Here is a 24,267-nt window from a genome sequence, read left to right as displayed (position 1 = left end):
AAACCAAAATAATCAAATACCGCTACAATAATGATAATAATAATAATTACACGTTATATTATAATTTACTTTTATCGTTTTGAACTGTTGCAGTAACGTGTCCTTACCATGGAAAATATGATCCGCACAAATAATTAACCGTTTCCGTTTTTTTGTTGTTTTTACTGTCCGTCCAATCTGCTCAGCGCTAAAGATGAGTGAATCGATTCATCATAACAAATCGATTCGGAAGCCGCCGATGAAAGATGGCGGCGGAGGAGCTGAAGCAAAAATAGCGGCAAAAACGCTGCCGAAACTGCTCCAGGAAAATGACTGTCGCTGTTTTCCTGAAGTGGTTTCGCCTGAGAAAACACTGCCAGGAGATAGTGATTTTTATTATATATGGCAGTGCTGAAGCCTTGCTATGCATAGCACAGGCGATCAGATGATCATAGCTTCAAGTCTCCAAACGGGACTATTAAATACAGTAAAAAGTTTTAAAAAAAAAGTTTTCAAAAATATATAAAAATTTAAAAAGAACACAAAAGTTCAAATCATCCCACTCTTTCTCCATTAAAAATAAAACAATTAAAAAATATATATTTGGTATTGTTGCATTCAGAAATGTCCGATCTATCAATATATAAACTAAATTAATCCGATCGGTAAATGGCGTAACGAGAAATCAAATGGAAACACCAGAATTAATTTGTTTTGTGGTCACAACATTGCAATAAAATGTAATAACAGGCGATCAAAACATCATGTGTACCCCAAAATGGTATCAATAAAAAAAGTCAGCTCAACGAACAAAAAATAAACCCTCACCCGGTTCCCAAATCCTGAAAAATGGAGACACTATGGGTCTAGGAAAATTGTGAAAAATGCAAAAACTTTACAAATTTCAGATTTTTTTTTCAAGAATCTATACATGTTTGGTATCTATGAACTCGTAATGACCTGGAGAATCCTAATGGCAGGTCAGTTTTACCACGTAGTAAACATGGTAAATAAAAAAATTAAAAAAACTATTGTGGAGTTGCACTTTTTTTGCAATTTCAACGCACTTGAATTTTTTTTTATCCATTTTCCAGTAAACTATATAGTAATTTCAATGGTGACGTTCAAAAGTACAACTCATCTTGCAAAAAGAAAAAAGAAGCCCTCATATGGCCATACTGATGGAAAAATAAAAAATGTATGGCTCTGGGAAGAAGGGGAGGAAAGAACAAAAATGAAAAATGGTGAAGGGGTTAAAATAAGAAAAATGTGAAAAAAAAAAAAAGTTTTGCATTTTGAAAACTTTTTTTTTCTTCTATTTTTGCTCCTTTTGAAAGTGAAAAATAAAACCCCACATTCTTTGTTTTGGCTACAAATTAGTCTAGTAACGATGGGACCTGTCGCCGGAGGGCTCGGTTATCAGGTTATCAGGGATTTACCTTTCAGTTGGTGAAGAAAGCAGTATATCCACACATAGACTACAACGGTCATCCACAGCCGGAGCGCTATAGAGAAGTACGTGATCCATGATTGACTTCTGTCCCCAATTACACGCGCTGATGGCAAAAAATAAGAGAAGTGAGATTAGGAATAAATGCCCTTGTTTAAAGCATAGCTTCAGTGTAAAGCATGGAGGAAGAGAAACGAACCCGGGTCTGTGATGAGACAGGACATAGATTTTAAACTACCAATAGACAATGCAGCTAAGCCGATCATAGCTGTGCCCTAGCGGAGGAGATAGAAAAGCAGCCAAAACTGAAGTCATGTAAAGAGTTTGGGGCTTCCAGAACTCATCTCCGTTCTGATCTTTTGATAAAACTTGTCGTCCACAATTATATAGAATTCTATTTTTTTTATATTTTTAAATAATTATTTTGTTCCTTTATCTTTCCAGACTTTGAGGTGTTTATGAGAATAATAATATTACTATAAATAATGATAAAAATAATGTACTGAGGATTAATCCCTTCTTAAAGCCGTATGTCATTGTTGTAATACAGTGACCTCTAGTGGTGAAAAGAAATAGTTCACATTCCTACACTGAGTAGATTGCATTCATCTATTTCTGCAGCTCCTTTCTTCTTTTTTTTTGTTCTGGTAAGGGCACACATTGATAGTCTGATTATAATAAGGACAATGTGGGCTACCGCCCGGGTCCCCGAGGCTGCGGGGGGACCCATGGTCAGATTGCCCTCATTACAATGATTGCCCTCATTTGCCGATGATACAGAATAGCAGCCCGCTCCAGGGGAGCTCCCGTTACCTTAGCTGTGACGTTCCGGCATGATCACATCATCAGGCACGCGCCGGCATGTACGTGCCACAAGTACATGTGGAGCCTTGGGGACCGAATCAGAGAGTCGGGGAACAGGGTCAAGGTGAGTATGTGGTGTGTTTTTTTATTAATATGTGTATGGGATGTGTGCCGATATATATGGACTATGTGGGGGCTCATACTGTATATAGGAGGCTATGTGGGGGCTCATACTGTACATAGGGAGCTATGTGGGGGCTCATGCTGTATATAGGAGGCTATGTGAGAGCTCATATTGTATATAGGAGGCTATGTGGGGGCTCATGCTGTATATAGGAGGCTATGTGGGGCTCATGCTGTATATAGAAGGCTATGTAGGAGCTCATACTGTATATAGGAGGCTATGTGAGAGCTCATATTGTATATAGGAGGCTATGTGGAGACTCATACTGTATATAGGGGCTATGTGGGAGCTCATACTGTATATAGGGGGCTATGTGGGGCTCATGTTGTATATAGGAGGCTATGTGGGGGCTTATACTGTATATAGGATGCTATGTGGGGGCTCATACTGTATATAGGGGGCTATGTGCGGGCTCATACTGTATATAGGGGGCTATGTGGGGGCTCATACTGTATATAGGGGGCTATGTAAGGCTCATGTTGTATATAGGATGCTATGTGGGGGCTCATACTGTATATAGGGGGCTATGTGCGGGCTCATACTGTATATAGGGGGCTATGTGGAGGCTCATACTGTATATAGGGGGCTATGTAAGGCTCATGTTGTATATAGGAGGCTATGTGTGGGCTCATACTATATATAGGAGGCTATGTGGGGGCTCATACTGTATATAGGAGGCTATGTGGGGTCTCATACTGTATATAAGGAGCTATGTGGGGCTCATACTGTATATAGGGGCTATATGGGGCTCATACTGCATATAGGAGACTATGTGGGGCCCATAATGTATATAGAGAGCTATGTCAGGCTCATACTGTATATATATGGAGGCTATGTGGCACTCATACTACAGGGTGGGCCATTTATATGGATACACCTAGATTAAATGGGAATGGTTGGTGATATCAGCTTCCTGTTTGTGGCACATTAGTATATGGGAATGGGAAAACTTTTCCAGATGGGTGGTGACCATGGCGGCCATTTTGAAGTTGGCCATTTTGGATCCAACTTTATTGTTTTCAATGGGAAGAGGGTAATGTGACACATCAAACTTATTGAGAATTTCATAAGAAAAACAATGGCAGCACTTTGAACACATTTTATAAGTGGTCATAAACTTGTAAAAAACTCATGAAAGAATAAATTTACGTTAAAACCAAGCACACCATTGTTTTTCTTATGAAATTCTCAATAAGTTTGATGTGTCACATGACCCTCTTCCCATTGAAAACAATAAAGTTGGACCCGAAATGGCCAACTTCAAAATGGCCGCCATGGTCACCACCCACCTGGAAAAGTTTTCCCCCTCCCATATACTAATGTGCCACAAACAGGAAGTTGATATCACCAACCATTCCCCTTTAATTTAGGTGTATCCATATAAATGGCCCACCCTGTATATAGTGAGCTATAAGAGCTCATACAGTATATAGGAGGCTATGTGGGGCCTCATACTGTATATAAGTTGCTATGTGGGGGGGTTCATACTGTGTATAAGGGGCTATGTGAGGGCTCATACTGTATCTAAGGGGCTATGTGGGGCCTCATACTGTATATAAGTTGCTATGTGGGGGGGTTCATACTGTGTATAAGGGGCTATGTGAGGGCTCATACTGTATCTAGGGGGCTATGTGGGGGCTCATATTGTATCTAAGTAGCTATGTGGGGCTCATACTGTATCTAGGGGGAAAAGTATTTTTTCAGCTCACCATTAGATGAATTCCTGTGGCTTTGGGTGTGGACTCCAGGATGGTGCTCGGATAAGGCGGCTGTGGTAGTCAGAATCTGTGTGTTAAAACTTCATGTTTATTAGAATGCCTTTAAAATCACGCTGTTAAAATTGTAGATCCAGGGGATTACGCGTTTCGATTAAAAATGTTCTTAGTCATAACCATGTCTGTGATCAGTACAAAAGCAGAGTTGAATAAAAAAGGGGAGGAAAAGGAATAAGGTGAGCAATTAGTCATGTAGATGAGACAATTATGCTAATAAACCAAACAAATGTCATAGGTGTAAAAGCATTAATTCAATAATAATACGTGATATCCGTTCTCTTACTCAATCCGGAAGGGACTCCGCAATTAAACTACATAAAGGGACATTTCCACCCCCAATGTGACCGATTGTTTCAGGCATTGACTCTTTGTCTGAACATGGATTGATGAGAGACTTCAACCTTTGACGCGATGCTCTCCCAGTTTTGTCCAGGATTCTAAGCATGTGCTAAATATCATGAATGGTTTGGAATGGACAATCAATAATAGCTGGCTTACATGTGACGTAAACGCACTATATTCTATGATTCCACACACTTTAGCCCTCTATGCGATACGCATTTATATGGAGAGATATTCCAAATATAGCACGAGCTTGCAAGATTTTATATTAGATGCTACTTGGTTTTTGCTGAAAAATAATTACTTCAAATTTTCAGACAGGTTTTTCCTACAACAGCAAGGTTGTTCTATGGGGGGCAAAATTTTCCCCCTCTATTGCTGTTATTTTTATGAATTGGTGGGAGGACAACTATATTTATTGAGAACTGAATCCATTTCAATCTTCTCTACATTGCTACATGAGATATATAGATGATGGTTTAGTAATAATATGGTCCGGTTCCGGTGAGTCAGTTTATGGTTTTGTTCAATATATTAACAATAATCTGTTTAATATTTTTTTTCACCTTCCAACATGAAAAGGAGACGATTTCATATTCGGATATCAACCTAAAAGGGTCAATTTATAACTGGTAAAATTGATTGCTCCTTATTTCGCAAACCTACTGCTAGGAATTCTGTATTGAATGCTGACAGCTGCCATCCCAGGCATGGTGTGAATAATGTTCCAACAGGAGAATATATTCGAGCCAAAAGATGTTGTACTAACAGAGAAGATTTTTTGAAGGAGTGCACCATTATTGACCGTAGATTTAAAAACCGTGGCTATTCAACTAATGTGCTCGAAAGGGCAAAAATTAAAGCTGATAGTAAAAGCAGAGCAGAATACTTACAGCAGAAAAAAACTGCACGAGAAAATCTGCCTAACCTTCTCCACTACATATAGCAGTAATTGTCACCAAGTGACTGATGTGATTAAGAAATACCTTCCAGTATTATATGCTGACTAGATGGTGGCCCGATTCTAACGCATCGGGTATTCTAGAATAGGTATGCGGCCGACCGGGCGCAATCAGCAGAACGTTGTTTAAATTTGGCGCCAAAATCGCTGATTGGTCGCGGCCGGCAACCGCGACTAATCAGCAAAACGGTGTTTAAATTTGGCGGGAATATCGGTGGCGGGTGGCGGCCGCGACCAATTAGCGAACTGTGTTAGTGACCAATCAGCCGAGCGTTGTTTAAATTTGCCGGCAATCTCGCTGATTGGTCTCAGCCGGCCGGGAACAATGAGCAGAGTGGTGTTTAAATTTGGCGCCAAAATCGCTGATTGGTAGCGGTCGCCGGCGGCCGCGACCAATCAGCAGAGCGTTGTTTAAGTTTGGCGCCAATCTCGCTGATTGGTCGCGGTGGCCGGCCGCGACCAATCAGCAGAGTGGCGTTTAAATGTGCCGCCCATCTCGCTGATTGGTCGCGGTCGGCCACCGCGACCAATCAGCAGAGCGGCGTTTACATTTGCAGCCTATATCGCTGATTGGTCGCGGCCGGCGACCGCGACCAATCAGCAGAGCGACGTTTAAATTTGCAGCCTGTATCGCTGATTGGTCGCGGCCGGCGACCGCGACCAATCAGCAGAACAGCGTTTAAATTTGCCGCCCATCTCGATCATTGGTCGCGGCCGGCCACCGCGACCAATCAGCAGAGCGGCGTTTAAATTTGCCGGCCATCACGCTGATTGGTCGCGATGGCCGGCTGCGACCAATCAGCAGAGCGGCGTTTAAATTTGCCGCCCATCTCACTGATTGGTCGAGGTAGCTGGCCGCGACCAATCAGCAGAACGGCGTTTAAATTTGCCGGCCATCTCGCTCATTGGTCACGGCCGGCCACCGCGACCAATCAGCACAGCGGCGTTTAAATTTGCCGCCCATCTCGCTGATTGGTTGCGGCCGGCTGGCCACCGCGACCAATCAGCAGAGCGGCGTTTAAATTTGCCGCCCATCTCGCTCATTGGTCGCGGTGGCCGGCCGTGATTAATCAGCAGAGCGGCTTTTAAATTTGCCGGCCATCTAGCTGATTGGTCGCGGTGGCCGGCCGTGATTAATCAGCAGAGCGGCTTTTAAATTTGCCGGCCATCTAGCTGATTGGTCGCGGTGGCCGGCCGTGATTAATCAGCAGAGCGGCTTTTAAATTTGCCGCCCATCTCGTTCATTGGTCGCGGTGGCCGGCCGCGACCAATCAGCAGAGCGGCGTTTAAATTTCCCGCCTATCTCGCTGATTGGTCGCGGTCGGCCGGCCACCGCGACCAATCAGCAGAGCGGCGTTTAAATTTGCCGCCCATCTAGCTGATTGGTCGCGGCCGGCCACCGCGACCAATCAGCGTCGTATTAGTGTGGGCCCGGGAGCGGCGCTGCTTGTGCGGCTCCGTATTAGCGAGGACCGGGGAGCGGCGCTGCCTGTGCGGCTCCTTCTGCTGCGAGAAGCCGGGAGATGAGCGGCTGCTCGCAGCAGAAGCATCCCGACCAGCGGCGCCACTCCCCGGTCCTCCGTTCACACTTGCTGTCGGGAGATCAGCGGGCCAAGTCGCTGATCTTCCGACGTTAGCCGCATGGAGGTCAGCAGCGCCGGTCGGGGTAGTTGTGCTGCTAGCGCCGCTCATCTCCCCGCTGCATCGCCGCTAACCTTCGTCCGCCAGATGAGCCGCTAACAGCCGCCATCTTTTTTCAGAAATCCTGCGGCGCTGATTGGCCGCTGCCGGACCAATGAGCGACGCGGGATTTCCAGGACAGACAGACAGACAGAAAGACAGACAGACAGACAGACAGACAGACAGACAGACAGACAGACAGACAGACAGACAGACAGACAGACAGACGGGATAAGACAATTATATAGTAGATGACACCTTGAAAAAACTGCTAGAAAAAGGAGTCAATTTTGTATCCAGGAGAGGAATTGCTATTGGCAACATGACATCACCTTCTGATCAAACTAAAGCAAAACGTAACTGGTTATCTGTGTCCGGTTCATACAAATGAGGCAGACGACAGCGCGGCTTATGTCCATACATGGATAATTCTAAGGACATTAAAGCCCCAGCTGCTCCATACACACATAGGAACCGCACGGTTATTAATTGCAGTACAGCCTATGTGGTTTATGTCATCACGTGCACACGACCTCTCAGGACCAGAATCGCAGAACATATGTACGATGCTGAAAATGTTACAACAAGAGCTCTATCAGGAGCTTCTCACCATCTTCTGTCTGTCCATGGAGGTTCTCACCAGTGATCGAGGCGCGGATAGAGATAAAGGATTGCATTTTAGAGAAGCACAATATATTTTCAAGTTTAATTGCGGAGTCCCTTCCGGATTGAGTAAGAGAACGGATATCACGTATTATTATTGAATTAATGCTTTTACACCTATGACATTTGTTTGGTTTATTAGCATAATTGTCTCGTCTACTTGATTAATTGCTCATCTTATTCCTTTTCCTCCCCTTTTTTTATTCAACTCTGCTTTTGTACTGATCACAGACATGGTTATGACTAAGAACATTTTTAATCGAAACGCGTAATCCCCTGGATCTACAACGGAACGGGTCCAGGCCACGACTGCATCCCCCATAACACCTACACCGACCCGGCGAGGGCGAAGGTGTCACACACTGGATATACAATTTTAACAGCGTGATTTTAAAGGAATTCTAAGAAACATGAAGTTTTAACACACAGATTCTGATTTGAATGTCTGTGGCTGGACTTTTTTTTTTTTTTGTGTATCTAGGAGGCTATGTGGGGGCTCATGCTGTATCTAAGTATCTATGTGGAGGTCATACTGTATATGGGGAGGCTATGTGAGTATTCATAACATATGTAGGGGGCTGTGTGTGGGCTCATACTGTATCTAGGGAGCTATGTGGGAGCTCATACTGTATCTAGGAGGCTATGTGGGGCTCATAGTGTATCTAGGAGACTATGCGGGGGCTCATACTGTATCTAGGAGGCCATGTGGGGGCTCATACTCTATATAGGAGGCTATGTGGGAGCTCATACTGTATCTAGGAGGCTATGTGGGGACTCATACTGTATATAGGAGGCTATGCGGGGTCTCATACTGTATCTAGGAGGCTATGTGCGAGCTCATATTGTGTATAGGAGGCTATATGGTGGCTCATACTATATCTAGGGGCTATGTGGGGTCTCGTATGTATGTAGCTATGTGGGGGATCATACTATATATTGGGGGCTATGTGAGGGTTCATACTGTATGTAGGGGGACTCTGTGGTTGCTCATATTGTGTGTAGAGGGCTATGTAGGGGCTCATACTGTATGTAGGGGGATATGTAGGGGCTCATAATGTATCTAGGTAGCTATGTGGGGGCTCATACTGTATATAGGGGGCTGTGTGGGGGCTCATATTGTATGTAGGGGCTATGTGAGGGTTCATACTGTATGTAGGGGGCTGTGTGTGGACTTATATTGTATATAGGGGGCTATGTGGGGGATCATACTGTATATAGGGGGACTGTGTGGGGGCTCATATTGTGTGTAGGGGCTATGTGGGGGCTCATACTGTATCTAGGTAGCTATGTGGGGGCTCATATTGTATGTAGGGGCTCATAATGTATCTAGGTAGCTATGTGGGGGCTCATACTGTATATTGGGGGCTATGTGAGGGTTCATACTGTATGTAGGGGGCTCTGTTTACTCATATTGTATGTAGGGGCTATGTGTGGACTTATACTGTATATAGGAGGAGTGTGTGGGTGCTCATATTGTATGTAGGGGGCTATGTGGGGGTTCATACTGTATATAGGGGGACTGTGTGGGGGCTCATATTGTATGTAGGTGGCTACATGGGGGCTCATACTGTATATAGGGGGGCTGTGTGGGGGCTCATATTGTATGTAGGGGGTTACATGGGGGCTCATACTGTATATAGGGGGACTGTGTGTGGGCTCATATTGTATGTAGGGGCTACGTGGGGGTTCATACTGTATATAGGGGGACTGTGTGGGGGCTCATATTGTATGTAGGTGGCTACGTTGGGGCTCATACTGTATATAGGGGGACTGTGTGGTGGCTCATATTGTATGTAGGGGGCTACGTGGGGGTTCATACTGTATATAGGGGACTGTGTGGGGGCTCATATTGTATGTAGGGGGCTACGTGGGGGCTCATACTGTATATAGGGGGACTATGTGGGGGCTCATATTGTATGTAGGGGCTATGTGGGGGCTCATACTGTATATAGGGGGACTGTGTGGGGGCTCATATTGTATGTAGGGGGCTATGTGGGGGCTCATACTGTATATAGGGAGACTGCGTGGGGGCTCATATTGTATGTAGGGGGCTATGTGGGGGCTCAAACTGTATATAGGGGGACTGTGTGGGGGCTCATATTGTATGTAGGGGGCTACGTGGGGGTTCATACTGTATGTAGGGGGCTACGTGGGGGCTCATACTGTATATAGGGGGACTGTGTGGGGGCTCATATTATATGTAGGGGGCTATGTGGGGGCTCATACTGTATATAGGGGACTGTGGGGGGGCTCATATTGTATGTAGGGGGCTATGTGGGGGCTCATACTGTATATAGGGAAACTGCGTGGGGGCTCATATTGTATGTAGGGGGCTACGTGGGGGCTCATACTGTATATAGGGGGACTGTGTGGGGGCTCATATTGTATGTAGGGGGCTATGTGGGGGCATATTGCCTGGACCTGTGAGCTGTTATTCTCATTGCAGTTAGGCTTATAGTCTCCTTTTCTTGTCCTGATTGAAGGAATTCCCTGATAAATCCCTGAATGACCAGAAGAGGGGAGAAACGCTTAGGAAGAAGATGCCATTAAGCTAAGTACACAACTGTTCAGGCCATAAAGGGTCTATATTCAGTGGTGTGAAAAAGTGTTTGCCCCCTTCCTGATCTCTTTTTCTTTTTCATGTTCGTCACACTTAAATGTTTCAGATCACAAAACAAATTTAATTATTAAACAAAGAAAACACAAAATGCAGTTTTTAACTGAAGGTCTTTATTATTAAAGGAAAAAGAAATCCAAACCTACAGGGCCCTGTGTAAAAAAAAAAGTGATATGGGGGTATTTAGTTTTTACTGTTCTTTGTCCATGAATATTTGTATATCATCCATTGTGGCTGCCGGTTAGGTATACCATTGCTTTGTAATACATTTTGATACTATTTTGTAAAAATTAGTGCCATTGCCTCTTTTTTTGGCCTCTGTAGGTTATATATGATCTTTGGAATGAGGGGGATAACATTTCTATAGAGGATAACTATACATTCTATGTATACAGAGGGATGTCAGCATACTTAATTCTGCTCAGAATTAAGTCATACAATTAATATAAAAAAATAATGATAATTAATAAGGCAATATTAATATTGAGCAGAAATAATTTCAGCCTATCGGTTCAGCCTCCACAACAGTCACGGTCTCTCATGTGGCCCCTTGTGAAACTTAATCTCCCACCCCTGCTCTATTATGTATAGTGCTGTACATAAGGGAAAAATTTGCGCGGTGCGCTGTGCGTGCCGCTGTCTCTGTCATTTTCCATCTACGGATCTACACCAGAGCACCTGTGTGTTACTCACATGACCTATCAAAGAGGACCATGTGACATCTTCCTGCGTATACTGCCAATCGGTAGTGGGGGCGGGGTTACACAGATTAGCTGGACTGGCTTACACATGACAACTAGTCCTGCGGATTAAACACCGATTTTATTGAAACTACGGCACGCAGCCTAATAAGCGACACATCACTGGAATCACTGTCTCTATCCCCTACATTATACTGCTCTTAGATTAAATAGCAAAAACCTGCTGACAAGATTTACTATAAAAAGTTCTGAACTTTTGCAAATAAAAAAAAAATTGTTTCTGTAACTTTATTTTTTTTTGGCTTGATGATCTGTAGTTTTTATTGCCACCATTTGGTGGTAGATATATTATTTTGATCGATTTGCTGTGCGTCAAACAAAGAAAGGAAATTGTGGCATTTCTATTTTTTTTTGTTAGATAATTTAATATGCTGATAGATCGGACTTTTACAGACACAACAAATCCTAATATGCTTTTAAAAAAAAAATAATAATTTGGATGGGGAAAATTTTTGTTCTTTTTCTAATATTTTTCATTTTTATTTATTTTTTTTAGCATATTTCAATTCATTTTTTAGTCTCTCTGGGAGACCTGAACCGTCGATTATCTGATCATTTGTATTATGTACTGCATTACTCTAGGTCTGTAGTATAGATAAGCTCCTATGGAGACCAGACCCTGCCCTTCCGGATAAACCAGGCTCCCCTTTATACGTCTTACCGTTTGCTCCTATGACAGTGACAATGATGACATTCCCGGTTATCCGCCATCCTCCATATTCTGCTGAACATCGGTAGTGCCCGGTGTCATTCCTATGTGCCGCCACCAATTTCAGCACATACATGTTGTCTTCCCATTCATAGAAAACTCCCCGTCCAGATGTCACAGCCCCGCAGCCGCCTTCTTCTGTCCTACACCAGGTCACATTGGGTAATTCCTTGGAGCAGGACCGGACCGGACATCTTAGTATTAAAGCCTGTTCTTCTGTGATACTAGACTGTGTGTTTGGTGGGATATTTAGTGATGGTACGCAGGAAGATCCATTTTCTATAAAAATAATATATCAGTATATACAGTGGGAGAAATAAGTATTGAACACGCCATGGGTGTATGTGTGGAAGAATGGGACAAAATCACACCTGAGCAATGCCTGCGACTAGTTTCTCCATACATCTTGAAAGTTCATCACCAACAAAGGCTTTTGTACACAGTATTAATAGAATTTCAGTAAGCGTGTTCAATACTTTTTCCCTATCATTTCTCATTATTACACATAATTTATGGACATCTATAATGATTTATTTGCCTGTGTGGATTGGATGGGTTGTTACATACATGTGGTGAGAATTTCATGTCAATAGCACCTTTAGAAATAGATTTATTTAGAAAATTGGTGATTTGTTACATACCACATAGTGTACTGGGGAAAAAAAAGTGCGGTGAAATTGCAAAAAAAAATTGCAATTCCTCAATTTTTTTTTTTTTTTTTTTTTATTAAACATGGTCACTATATGATAAAAAAAGACCTAGTAATATGATTCTCCAGGTCAGTACGAGTACGCAGATACCAAACATGAATAGTTTTATTTTGTTTTTTATTTAAGTGGTGAAAAAAAAATTCGGACATGGGAAGAAAAATAATTTGGGAAAATTTGGAATTTTGTAAGGAAAAAAGATATTTGCTTTTGTCGCCATTTTCCGAGAACCGTAACTTTTTCATTTTTCAGGATCTGGGGCTGGGTGACGGCTTATTTTTTTTGGGCCCTGAGTTGATGTTTCTACTGATACCATTTTGGGGTAGATACAATGTTTTGATTGCCTCTTATTGCATTTTATTACAAAAAAAAACTTCACGGACCTGCATCGAAGGCAGGGAGCTGTCACATGAAAATTTGGAAAGTTGCAAAAAAAAAAGTTTTGTGTCTCCATTTTCTTAAATTCATAACTTTTTTTTTATTAATCCGTCAATGGAGCTGTGTGAGGACTCTTGTTTTTTTTTGTAGGAACTCTATAGTTTTTGTTTTTACCATTTTGATCATGTATTTTTTTTAAGAAGGTGCAGCCTCCAGGAGGCCAAAAACAATTGAAAATCTGGCATCTGGATTTTTTTTTTTCTTTATGGCGTTTACTGTACGAGTTAATTCATTTCATATTTTGATAGATCAAACGTATACAGATGTGGCAATACCAAATATATATATTTTTTATTTATTTATTTTTATTTCGTATTTTTTTTGTATTTTATTTTTAAAGGGAAAAAAGGGTGGGAGGGATTTAAACTTTCCACAGTATTTTTTACTTTTTTTTTTTTTTTTTAGTCTTGTTAGGGGACTTGAAGCTGCCATTGCTTGTTTTATATACTGCAAAATTACACTATTACAGTATAAAGATAAAATAATATTCTCTTATGAAGTTCAGACTGTGGCTGGTCTTCCCAGGAGGACCAAAATGGCAGCTATGGGAATGGGAACATTCTTCTTCACAAATCAGTGCCTGAAGATCTTATGACTCACCCCCTGGGCCAGTGCTGTAGTGCGGCGCGCGTGCGCGCGGGAGATACCCGGAGCCGGATCCGATGGGGGTAGTAGTCTTCGTGTGGCGGTGACCCGGTCCGCGCCCAGGGTGGTCAAACTAAGTGGCAGTTATTGGTATGATGGTATTAGTGTCCGACTACGCCACCCGTTGAATGCGGTTATGAAACCGCCGCTGCAGGGCAGACCGCTGAGGCCGGTAGTATAGGTGTGCAGCAATGTTGATATAACCCCCAACGGGAGAGGTATGGCCTCAGGGCAGCGGATATGGGTGATGTTGGGTGTGATGGTGTGGATGTCCCAGCACTAACGGTGCGACAAGGAAGCACGGAGACGCGAGGGTACAGTTCAGGGCCTTTACTGATGGTACAAGGCAAATTCCCCCGGGAGTACTGGCTAGTAGTTGGGGCCTGGTTAGTCTGCGAGTAAGCCGGAGTTCCCCTGGCCAGGTGGAGTTGTAGGCCTTCCCGTTAGTCTGTACCCTTCCTGGCTACCCTGCTTTCGGCGGTTACAAGTAGCCCACGTCCCTGGGTATACCGTGTGGTGCTCACCCGTATGGCTGGTGACCTGGGGCCTCCTGTTAGCCTCCGCTCCGGGATGGCGGTGCTGGTCCCTTCGTTGTGACTGAGCCTCCGGGCTTTTATGGCCAGAGGACCTGGAATCCCCTGCCGGATGGATTCTGCTGCTGGGTATATCTTAGTCCCCACAGCCTCGGACTCCTGTGTCCGGTTTAAGTACCTTCTCCCAGGGCGAGCTCTGCACGGCTCCAGCCCCTGGCGCTTCTCCTTGGCTCCTACAGAGCTCCTGATGTCTATCTGTCCCTGTTTCTGCGTGTCCAGACCAGACTCCGTCTCTGTCTGGAACTCCTCTCTCTAACCCTGCCTCAGCCCCAGTTTATGTAGGGGAAGTTCTTCCCCTCCCAGGACTGGGCAGGAGGTGTGGCATGCTTAGGATTCCTGCCCAGGAGACCTCCCACCCGCTCACAGACGTAATACTGCTATTACTGTGGAAACCAGACCCCTGGGTGTGCCACATTCCCCCCTAGTGAAATTTAGTACTCCCGGACTAAACATATTATTTATTTATTTTTTTTAAAACATAACAGAGTATAAACAATAACAATTAAATACATGAGATGGTCACGGCGTGTCCGTAACCGGGAAGCAATAAGGGTGTCCATTTCACCAAAGAACAGGGAGCCGTAACCAGGTAGGGGTCTGTCCTGCCCCGAGTCTTTAACAGTCTTTAGTCCATTCCTGGGTTACGCTCCAAACATATTTACAACAGAGTTCCGGTTACTCACTGTCCATAACCTGTCAGTCCATATAAAGAAATCTGTAACTGAAAAACATAATTAGCAACGGCTACAACAAAACAGGTAAACATAAAATAGTTAAAGCAACTAGCCAACTTAGATTCTCCAACGTACGGGCATCTGGCCTCTGGTAACCCTAGTGGACCTACGGAGCTCACTAACTGGTCCTGCACTACAGGGTGTAGGAGGTGTTATGGGCAGGCTGGGCAGCTTTCTGCACACTCTTTGGCTCACTAGGGGCACGGCAGGTTCACTACTAGCAGAGGGTTGATCCTCCTGTACTGCTGGCGTGGACTCTTCTGCCTCTTGGGCCGGCTGCTCTTCCAGCTCTACTGGTTCCTCTGTAGGCACTTGCGGGGCTGGCTGGAGAAAGGTGAGGACGGGTACCACGACAGCACCGTTTACTTGTGTCCAAGACCAGGGGAAGTCTCCGAGTACAGTCCTGATCATTTCTTCCCTTTCCTCTGCGGGTCGAGGGTTTTCTTGATCTTCTTCTTCAGGGTTTTGCAGCTGCTCGGGACACTTCTTCAGGTGGTCTCTGGAGACAACGGCTGTGGTTTCTCCTCCATCCTTACTGATCACGCAAATCTTTGGGTTCTCATGGCTTGATGGCAGTACGGTGTAAGGGTCCTTCTCCCACTGGTCGTCCAACTTGTGGAGCCGTCTTTTCCTCTTCAAGACCTGCTCTCCAGGTACCAGGGGAACAGCGGGAGCATACTGATTATAAGCCCTCTCTTGCCTTTCTCTAGCTTGAGACAGACTTCGCTCCACGCTCTCCTGCACTTTCCGATACTGCTGCTGCCGTCCTGTATCCCAGTCTGCCTCTGGCGAGGTGTCCTCGGGCGTCAGGACTCCCATATCCAGGTCGATAGGCAGCTTACCAGGCCTCGCTCTCATTAGGTAAGCCGGGGTACAGTTGGTAGAACCTACAGGGATGTGGTTGTATAGGTCCACCAGATCAGGCAGCTTCTCAGGCCACAGACTGCGTTCTTCCAGGGGCAATGTTTTCAGGAGGTCTATCACCACCTGGTTCATCTTCTCGCAGAGTCCATTAGTTTGTGGGTGATAGGGCGTTGTTCTTATCTTCGTGCAGCCATACAGGTTGCAGAACTCCTGGAAGACTTCCGCTTCGAAGGCTGGCCCTTGGTCTGTCAGCACTTGGTCCGGGTACCTGTGTGGACGGCAGAAGTGCTGCTGGAAGGCTCTAGCTGCTGTTTGAGCCGTTAAGTCCTTGACCGGGACCACCACCAGGAACCGGGAGTAATGATCTACGATTGTGAGGGCGTAGACATACCCAGATCTGCTTGGAGCCAGTTTCACATGGTCCAGGGCTACCAGTTCCAGTGGCTGTCGGGTGATGATGGGCTGCAAGGGAGTCTTCTGGCTGGCACGGTCCTTCCTTCTTAGGTGGCACGGTCCACAGTCTCTGCACCACCTCTCGATGGCTCCTCTCATGCCTACCCAGTAGAACCGTTCACGCAATAAGAACTCCAGCTTCTTCCACCCGAAATGTCCTGCTCCGTTGTGGTACGCCTCCAGAATCATAGCCGCGTCTCGTCTGGGGACCACTACCTGCCAGGTCAACTCATGTGTTCGAGAGTTAACCATTCTCCGGCACAACTTCTCCCTGTAGAGGAACAGCCTACTTTTCTCCTTCCACAGTTGCTTAGTCTCCTCTGGCATCGGCTTGGGTCAGCATTTCCTTCACCAGACGGACTGCAGGATCACTGTCTTGCGTCTCCGCCCAGTTGTAGTGGGGCAAGGGATTGAACGTCGCGGAGCGCCTGTCCTTCACACGGTGGGAATACAGGGTAATCCCATGACGGTGGAACGCAGGGAGCTCAACTTCTTCCAGATCTTCTGGATCTTCCCCTACGTCCGGTAAGTTTGGCATTCTAGACAGGGCATCCGCGTTGGCATTTGAGCGTCCTGCCCGGTATTTGATGGTGAATTCAAAGTTGGACAGGCAAGCCATCCATCTCTGTTCCAGAGCACCGAGCCTTGCAGTGTCCAGGTGTGTCAATGGGTTGTTATCCGTGTACACGATGAATTTGGAGGAGGCAAGGTAATGCTTGAAACGTTCGGTCACTGCCCACACTACTGCCAGGAACTCCAGCTTGAATGAGCTATAATTCTCAGGGTTCCTCTCGGTGGGTCGTAGCTTTCGGCTAGCGTAAGCGATTACTCGTTCTTTTCCTTGCTGGATCTGGGACAGCACGGCTCCTAGCCCGATGTTACTTGCGTCCGTGTGGAGGATAAAGGGCTGGCTGTAGTCTGGATATGCCAGGATTTCATCCCCCGTGAGGGCCATCTTCAGCTGGCAAAAGGACTCCTCTTCCAGCTTTTCCCACCTGAAGGGCGGCTTCTGGTTTTTGGCTTTTCGAGATTGACCTATCAGGAGGTCCTGCATAGGGGCTGCCATTTTGGTGAAACCGGGAATGAATCTTCGGTAGTAGCCTACCAACCCGAGGAACTGCCGCACTTCCTTTATGCTGGAGGGTCTTGGCCAGTCCTTAATCACGGTGATCTTATCAGGGTCAGGAGCCACTCCGTCAGCACTCACCACGTGTCCCAGGTATTGCACCTTTGGTTTCAGGAGGTGACACTTGGAGGGTTTCACCTTTAGGCCGTAGTTTGCCAGAGCTTCGAACACTTCTGCCAGGTGTTTCAGGTGGTCCTCGTAGGTCTTGGAATAGACGATGACATCGTCCAGGTATAACAGGACCGTCTCGAAGTTCCGGTGTCCCAGACAGCATTCCATCAACCGTTGGAAGGTTCCTGGTGCGTTGCAGAGCCCGAACGGCATACAGTTAAATTCGCTGAGACCCATCGGGGTGGTGAATGCGGTCTTCTCCCGGTCTGCCTCTGCTACAGGAACCTGCCAGTACCCGCTAGTGAGATCCAAAGTAGAGAAGAAGTTAGCAGATTTTAATGCAGCTAAGGACTCTTCTATCCTTGGTAACGGGTTCGCATCTTTGTGTGTGATACGGTTGACCTTCCTGTAGTCTACACACATTCTCATAGTGTTGTCCTTCTTTTTCACTAAGACTAGTGGAGCTGCCCAGGGGCTACAGCTGTCCCTGATTACCCCAGCCTCCTTCATGTCTCTAAGCATCCCCTTGGCGTGTTGGTAGTGTGCAGGGGGTACGGGTCGGTATCTCTCCTTTATGGGAGGATGGTCTCCCGTGGGGATGTGGTGTTCTACCCCCTTTACTCGCCCGAAGTCTAACGGGTGTTTACTAAACACTCTCTCGTACTCTTGAACCACCCGATAGACTCCTTGTTTCTGGTGTGAGGGAGTGGAGTCAGTACCCAGATGTAGTTGCTGACACCAGTCCTCCACTGGTTTCTTAGAGCCGTTACCTTCCTCTGGTTGAGATGGAGGCAAGGGTTCCACGGCCTGTACAGAATTCTGGTTTATGGTGAACAATTTAGCTAGCGTGGCATACCGGGGCAGGTGTACTTCTCTCTCACCGATATTTATGATGCGAACGGGCACCCTCCCATGGCGTACATCGACCACCCCCCGTGCTGTCAAAATGGTGGGCCTACTGTCTGAGTAGACGGGTTCTACCATTGCTTGGTAGTCTCTACCTCTTAGACCAATAGCTGCCCGGCACCAAATCATCATCTCACTTTTTGGGGGCATGGCAATAGGGAACGGGTCACACATTCTCACGCTACCTATCTCACCACCAGATAGTTCCACCTGTTGCCGCTTCATCAGTGCCCGGATCTCTTTTTGGAGCACACGCTGCTGGCCGGAACTGGCGTTCTTGGCAACCTGCTGTAAAATGAGAATCACCTCTGCAAGACAATTTTCAATTACATTGGTTCCCAGGGTGATTCTAGGGTGACTCTCATGACGGTCTATGTCCACTATAATCAGTCCTTGTGCCGCCAGTTCGACTTTACCGATTTTAATGGTCACCTCCTTGAATCCCACCTGCGGCACGGGCTGACCATTGCTGGCGATGATACTCAGGTCGTCGTCTGGGTAGCGGGTTATGTCCGAATCATTCCAGTACTGCTTGAAGAGCACGTACGGGATGGTGGTGACCTGTGACCCAGTGTCTAGTAGGGCACTCATAGGAATGCCATCCAGTACCACAGGCAAGATTGGACGTCCCCCTACGTATTTATCACGCCAGTTTGATGGGCCTGATGGTCTTATGCCTGGGGGTTGGCCCTCTACCCCAGGTTGTGCCCGTTTAAATGACAGTACCTTGCCACATGTCCGGGTTGATTGCAGCGGCGGCAAATAGGTCGTCCGTCCTCGTTGTATCGATCGCTGGGTCTTCCTCTGGCCGGTGGGGTCCTCCTTGGTCGGCGCCACGGGATGTCCTCCGGTCCGGATGCCAGCTCGATCTTCCCTGCAGTAGAAACCTGTAAAGACTGCACAGTTCAGGTTAGCGCGGCAACGCTTTTAGTTAGCTCTTGGACCTGATGGTGCAGGTCTGTAGCCGGGTCACTGTTTAAAGCCTGCGCATCAGCTCCCACAGGCCCTGCAGACAAGGGCGCCGTCTCCTGGTGATAAGTGATAGCAGGGCGCCTGTGGGTCACAGCGCCACCTGGTGCCGGTTCTCGGAGCACCCGGATGGCTCTGTCCTTGAACTGTGCAAAGTCCAGGTCAGGGTCCTGTAAGGCCATTGCCCACAACTGGGTCCGGTGGGCATTGCACAGTAGACCCTCAATGAATTGTTCAGTCAACAGCTTATCTTCATTTCCCACGCTGTCAGGGTCTGCCTGCTTAATGGCTCTCAGGGCCTCTTGTAGGTTTAGAGCATAGTCTCTTATACTCTCATGTGCCCGTTGTTTGCACCCATAAAATCTTAGTTTTATTTCGGCTGAGGTGCGGGTGTCAAATGTGTCTTTCAGCCGGGTTAGTATGTCTCTGACAGTCCTCTTCCTCCCATGTGGCCAGAACTTTACCTCCCTTTGGGCTGCCCCGATTAATTGGGCCACCAGGATGCTCACTTTTTGCGCCTCCGTGAGGGGATACACCTGGAAGAGGCTATCCAGCCTTTCTCTGAAGTCATTTAGGGTATGTGACTCCCCTGAGTACTGGGGTAGCCAGGCTGCCCCCGGGATATAGGGCATGGTGAAAGGCATGACCGCAGCAGCGGTGGCGCTGGCGGCGGCTGTGGCGGTGAAGCTCTCCTCCGTATCCGACATCCTCCTCCCCCCTAGTGGACCGTGGCCTACCTTGCGATGATCCTCTTCCGTAGGCCGCGGCTCCGCAGTGGATCGTCAGGGTTGAGGACCTTCCGTCGCGCTCCTGTGACGTCGGCGTCTGCTGGGCTCCTTCCAGGACCTTACGCAACGTCCGGACGTGAGGCGGGGCTTCAGTTCTCGCGGGCTTTCGGAGTCCACGCCCCTCTTCTTCCTGTGCGGCGTCCCGAAGATGGCGTCCGATGGCGGGAAAACTCCATGGATGGCGGGAAGAAGGCAGAAGATGGCGTCGGATGGCGGGAATCGGCTCCAGATGGCGGGAAACGACTCCGGACGGCGGGAAACTTCACCACAGGTAAGTATAAAAGTCTCTTTTTTCAGGCACGCAGTACCCGGTGGTTGCAGGCACGTAATCCTGCCGACTACGCCAAAGTTGACTCACCCCCTGGGCCAGTGCTGTAGTGCGGCGCGCGTGCGCGCGGGAGATACCCGGAGCCGGATCCGATGGGGGTAGTAGTCTTCGTGTGGCGGTGACCCGGTCCGCGCCCAGGGTGGTCAAACTAAGTGGCAGTTATTGGTATGATGGTATTAGTGTCCGACTACGCCACCCGTTGAATGCGGTTATGAAACCGCCGCTGCAGGGCAGACCGCTGAGGCCGGTGGTATAGGTGTGCAGCAATGTTGATATAACCCCCAACGGGAGAGGTATGGCCTCAGGGCAGCGGATATGGGTGATGTTGGGTGTGATGGTGTGGATGTCCCAGCACTAACGGTGCGACAAGGAAGCACGGAGACGCGAGGGTACAGTTCAGGGCCTTTACTGATGGTACAAGGCAAATTCCCCCGGGAGTACTGGCTAGTAGTTGGGGCCTGGTTAGTCTGCGAGTAAGCCGGAGTTCCCCTGGCCAGGTGGAGTTGTAGGCCTTCCCGTTAGTCTGTACCCTTCCTGGCTACCCTGCTTTCGGCGGTTACAAGTAGCCCACGTCCCTGGGTATACCGTGTGGTGCTCACCCGTATGGCTGGTGACCTGGGGCCTCCTGTTAGCCTCCGCTCCGGGATGGCGGTGCTGGTCCCTTCGTTGTGACTGAGCCTCCGGGCTTTTATGGCCAGAGGACCTGGAATCCCCTGCCGGATGGATTCTGCTGCTGGGTATATCTTAGTCCCCACAGCCTCGGACTCCTGTGTCCGGTTTTAGTACCTTCTCCCAGGGCGAGCTCTGCACGGCTCCAGCCCCTGGCGCTTCTCCTTGGCTCCTACAGAGCTCCTGATGTCTATCTGTCCCTGTTTCTGCGTGTCCAGACCAGACTCCGTCTCTGTCTGGAACTCCTCTCTCTAACCCTGCCTCAGCCCCAGTTTATGTAGGGGAAGTTCTTCCCCTCCCAGGACTGGGCAGGAGGTGTGGCATGCTTAGGATTCCTGCCCAGGAGACCTCCCACCTGCTCACAGACGTAATACTGCTATTACTGTGGAAACCAGACCCCTGGGTGTGCCACACTTATACATCCCACAACTGAGAGTTTGCTCATATGGATTCATTTCTACCTGCACTGATACATTGTAGCAGAACTGGAGAGACCTTAGAAGTCACAGCCCTTCTCTGTAAGATTCTCTGCTCTTGGAGCATCTTGTTTGGGAGGTCTCAACATTTTCATGATTCACATAGACAACCTATTTTAATGAGAACAGTGTAATACTTAATTTCTCCTGCGGTGGTGCTGTAGGAAAATTAAACACTTTACTCCTCGATCCCCCCCCCCACAGAGATTACAGCTGATCACTATGGGTTACCCGTTTTAGAAGATCCTTCAAGCAAAAAAGAGTTTTTCCAAAACTGATAGCTAAGAAGTATATGCAAGGGACGAATAAACTATTCTCTGGAATATCCCTTTAAATTAAGTCAAACTAGATGATCATTAACTCTTGGACTTACGGTTTATGGTGGTAAAGGTCAGAGGCAATAGAGCAAGAATCCCAAGAAATTCCATCCACATGACGTGAAGGCGAGTGTCCATGGTCCTGTGTAGTTCAACGAGTCCTTGCAGTTTTGTGCCTCTTGCCGATCCCAAGTTTTGGTTTTACTGTTGTGGGTGTATAGTTATAGCTGAGCTTCTGCTTTCTCCTGTGTAGACGTCCAGGTTCTATCTATAGAGAACTTACCCCAAGGTCTAATTCCTGTTTGTAAGAACAGCGACAGACTCACTAGCACAGTATCACGCCTCATAATTTTTGCAAATGGGACAGGTATAAGTGGAGCACGATACATTCACAATAAAATGTTCCGATAACTCTGATTATATATCATTTATTATATAATGCAATAGTGCAACAATAACAGTGCCCCATAATAGCAAATCTACAGTGCCCTATTACAGTGCCAGCCATAGGGCTCCATAAAAGGCTACCACGGTGGTCCACTGCAGTGCCAACCCCGGGGCAGGGCACTATAACAAAGCCAATCATAATGTTTCTAAAGAGCAAAAGCTAGTGTCCCATAACAGTGCCATTCACAGCTCCTCAACAACAGTGCCACCACAGAACGTCAGTGCCAACTGCAGTACCCTATAAGAGTGCCACGCATGGCTCCCCCACAACAGTGCAGCGACAAAACCACAGTCCCAATTGCAGTACCCCATAAGAGTGCCATACATGGCTCCCCAACAAAAGTGCAGCCACAAAACCACAGTGCCAACTGCAGTGCCCCATAAGAGTGCCATCCACAGCTCCTCAGCAACAGTGCAGCCACAGAAAGACAGTGCCAACTCCAGTACCCTGTAAGAGTGCCATCCATGGCTCCCCAACAACAGTGCCATCCACAATACCTTATAACAGTGCCCACCATAGTGCCCCATAACAATGCCATCCAGAGCTCTCGCTACAACAATGCAGCCATAAAACTCTACACCAGTGCCAACCACAGTGCCCCATACCAGTGCCATCACTGGTTCCCAATAACAATTCAGTCACAATACCGTACAACAGTGCCAACCATAATATCATACAACAATGTCAACCACAGTGACCCATAAGAGAGCCATTTACAGTTCCCCAATAACAGGACAGCCACAATACCCCACAACAGTGCCAACTACAAAGCCTCATAATAGTGAAATCCACAGCTCCTTAATAACAATGCAGCAATATTCCCTCACAACAGTGCCAATCACAGTGCCCCATAACAGTGCCATCCACGGCTCATCAATAACAAGACAACCATAATACCCAATAACATTAACAATCACAATAAAATGTGGATCATAGTACTCCATACAAAGTCCGGTTAGAGAGTCCCTATAACAGTATCAGAGTGCACTATCACAAGCCTAATCAAATTGCCCTATAAATGCAAGACACGGTGCTCTAAAAAAGAAAAAGCTATTATATATCTAGAATTTTCTAAACCAGCATCTAAAACATCACAGTGTTAATGTAAAAATGCAACCACAGTGCCCCATAACAGTGCCAACCACAGCATAGTGCCCTATAACAGTGACAATCACACCACAGTGACCAATAACAGTGCCAACCACAACAGTGAACAATAACAGTGCCAACCACACCACAGTGCCCCAAAACATGGCCAACCACACCACAGTGACCAATACTAGTGCCAACCAGAGCACAGTGCCCCATAATATTGCCAACCACACCACAGTGCCCTATAGCAGTGCCAACCACAGCATAGTGCCCTATAACAGTGCTAACCATAACAGTGAACAATAACAGTGCCAACCACAACAGTGAACAGTAACAGTGCCCCAAAACATTGTAATCCACACCACAGTGACCAATACCAGTGCCAACCAGAGCACAGTGCCCTATAACAGTGTCAAACACACCACAGTGACTCATAACAGTGCCAACCACACCACAGTGCCTCATAATATTGCCAACCACACCACAGTGCCCTATAGCAGTGCCAACCACAGCATAGTGCCCTATAACAGTGCTAACCATAACAGTGAACAATAACAGTGCCAACCACAACAGTGAACAATAACAGTGTCAACCACACCACAGTGGCCCATAACATTGCCAACCACACCACAGTGGCCCATAACATTGCCAACCACACCACAGTGGCCCATAACATTG

At 46.9% G+C, this 24,267-nt stretch overlaps 1 protein-coding gene across 3 annotated transcripts in view; it reads right to left on the bottom strand.

Moving 5' to 3' along the window:
• Positions 1 to 23,229, bottom strand: part of LOC141253090 (B- and T-lymphocyte attenuator-like) — a 33,797-nt gene extending 10,568 nt beyond the window's left edge. Inside the window, exons 1-3 of one of the 3 annotated variants that reach the window (XM_073670847.1) lie at positions 22,106 to 23,229; positions 11,878 to 12,204; positions 1,419 to 1,535 (exon numbers count right to left, since the gene is read on the bottom strand). In XM_073670847.1, coding sequence (XP_073526948.1) covers positions 1,419 to 1,535; positions 11,878 to 12,204; positions 22,106 to 22,187 — 526 coding nt within the window. In that variant the 5' untranslated portion in view covers positions 22,188 to 23,229. Of the gene's footprint in view, positions 1 to 1,418; positions 1,536 to 1,628; positions 1,758 to 11,877; positions 12,205 to 22,105 lie in introns of those variants that run through there. The other 2 variants (XM_073670848.1, XR_012314225.1) reach the window with 2 other exon arrangements.
• Between the last annotated feature and the right edge of the window lie 1,038 nt (positions 23,230 to 24,267).

The sequence above is a fragment of the Phyllobates terribilis genome, unplaced genomic scaffold, assembly GCF_046119375.1.
Source record: "Phyllobates terribilis strain yellow unplaced genomic scaffold, ASM4611937v1 Scaffold_2__4_contigs__length_985480577, whole genome shotgun sequence".
NCBI classification, from domain to species: domain Eukaryota; kingdom Metazoa; phylum Chordata; class Amphibia; order Anura; family Dendrobatidae; genus Phyllobates; species Phyllobates terribilis.
Note: the sequence above shows the minus strand (reverse complement) of the source record. Positions and strands in the feature narration are given on the sequence as shown.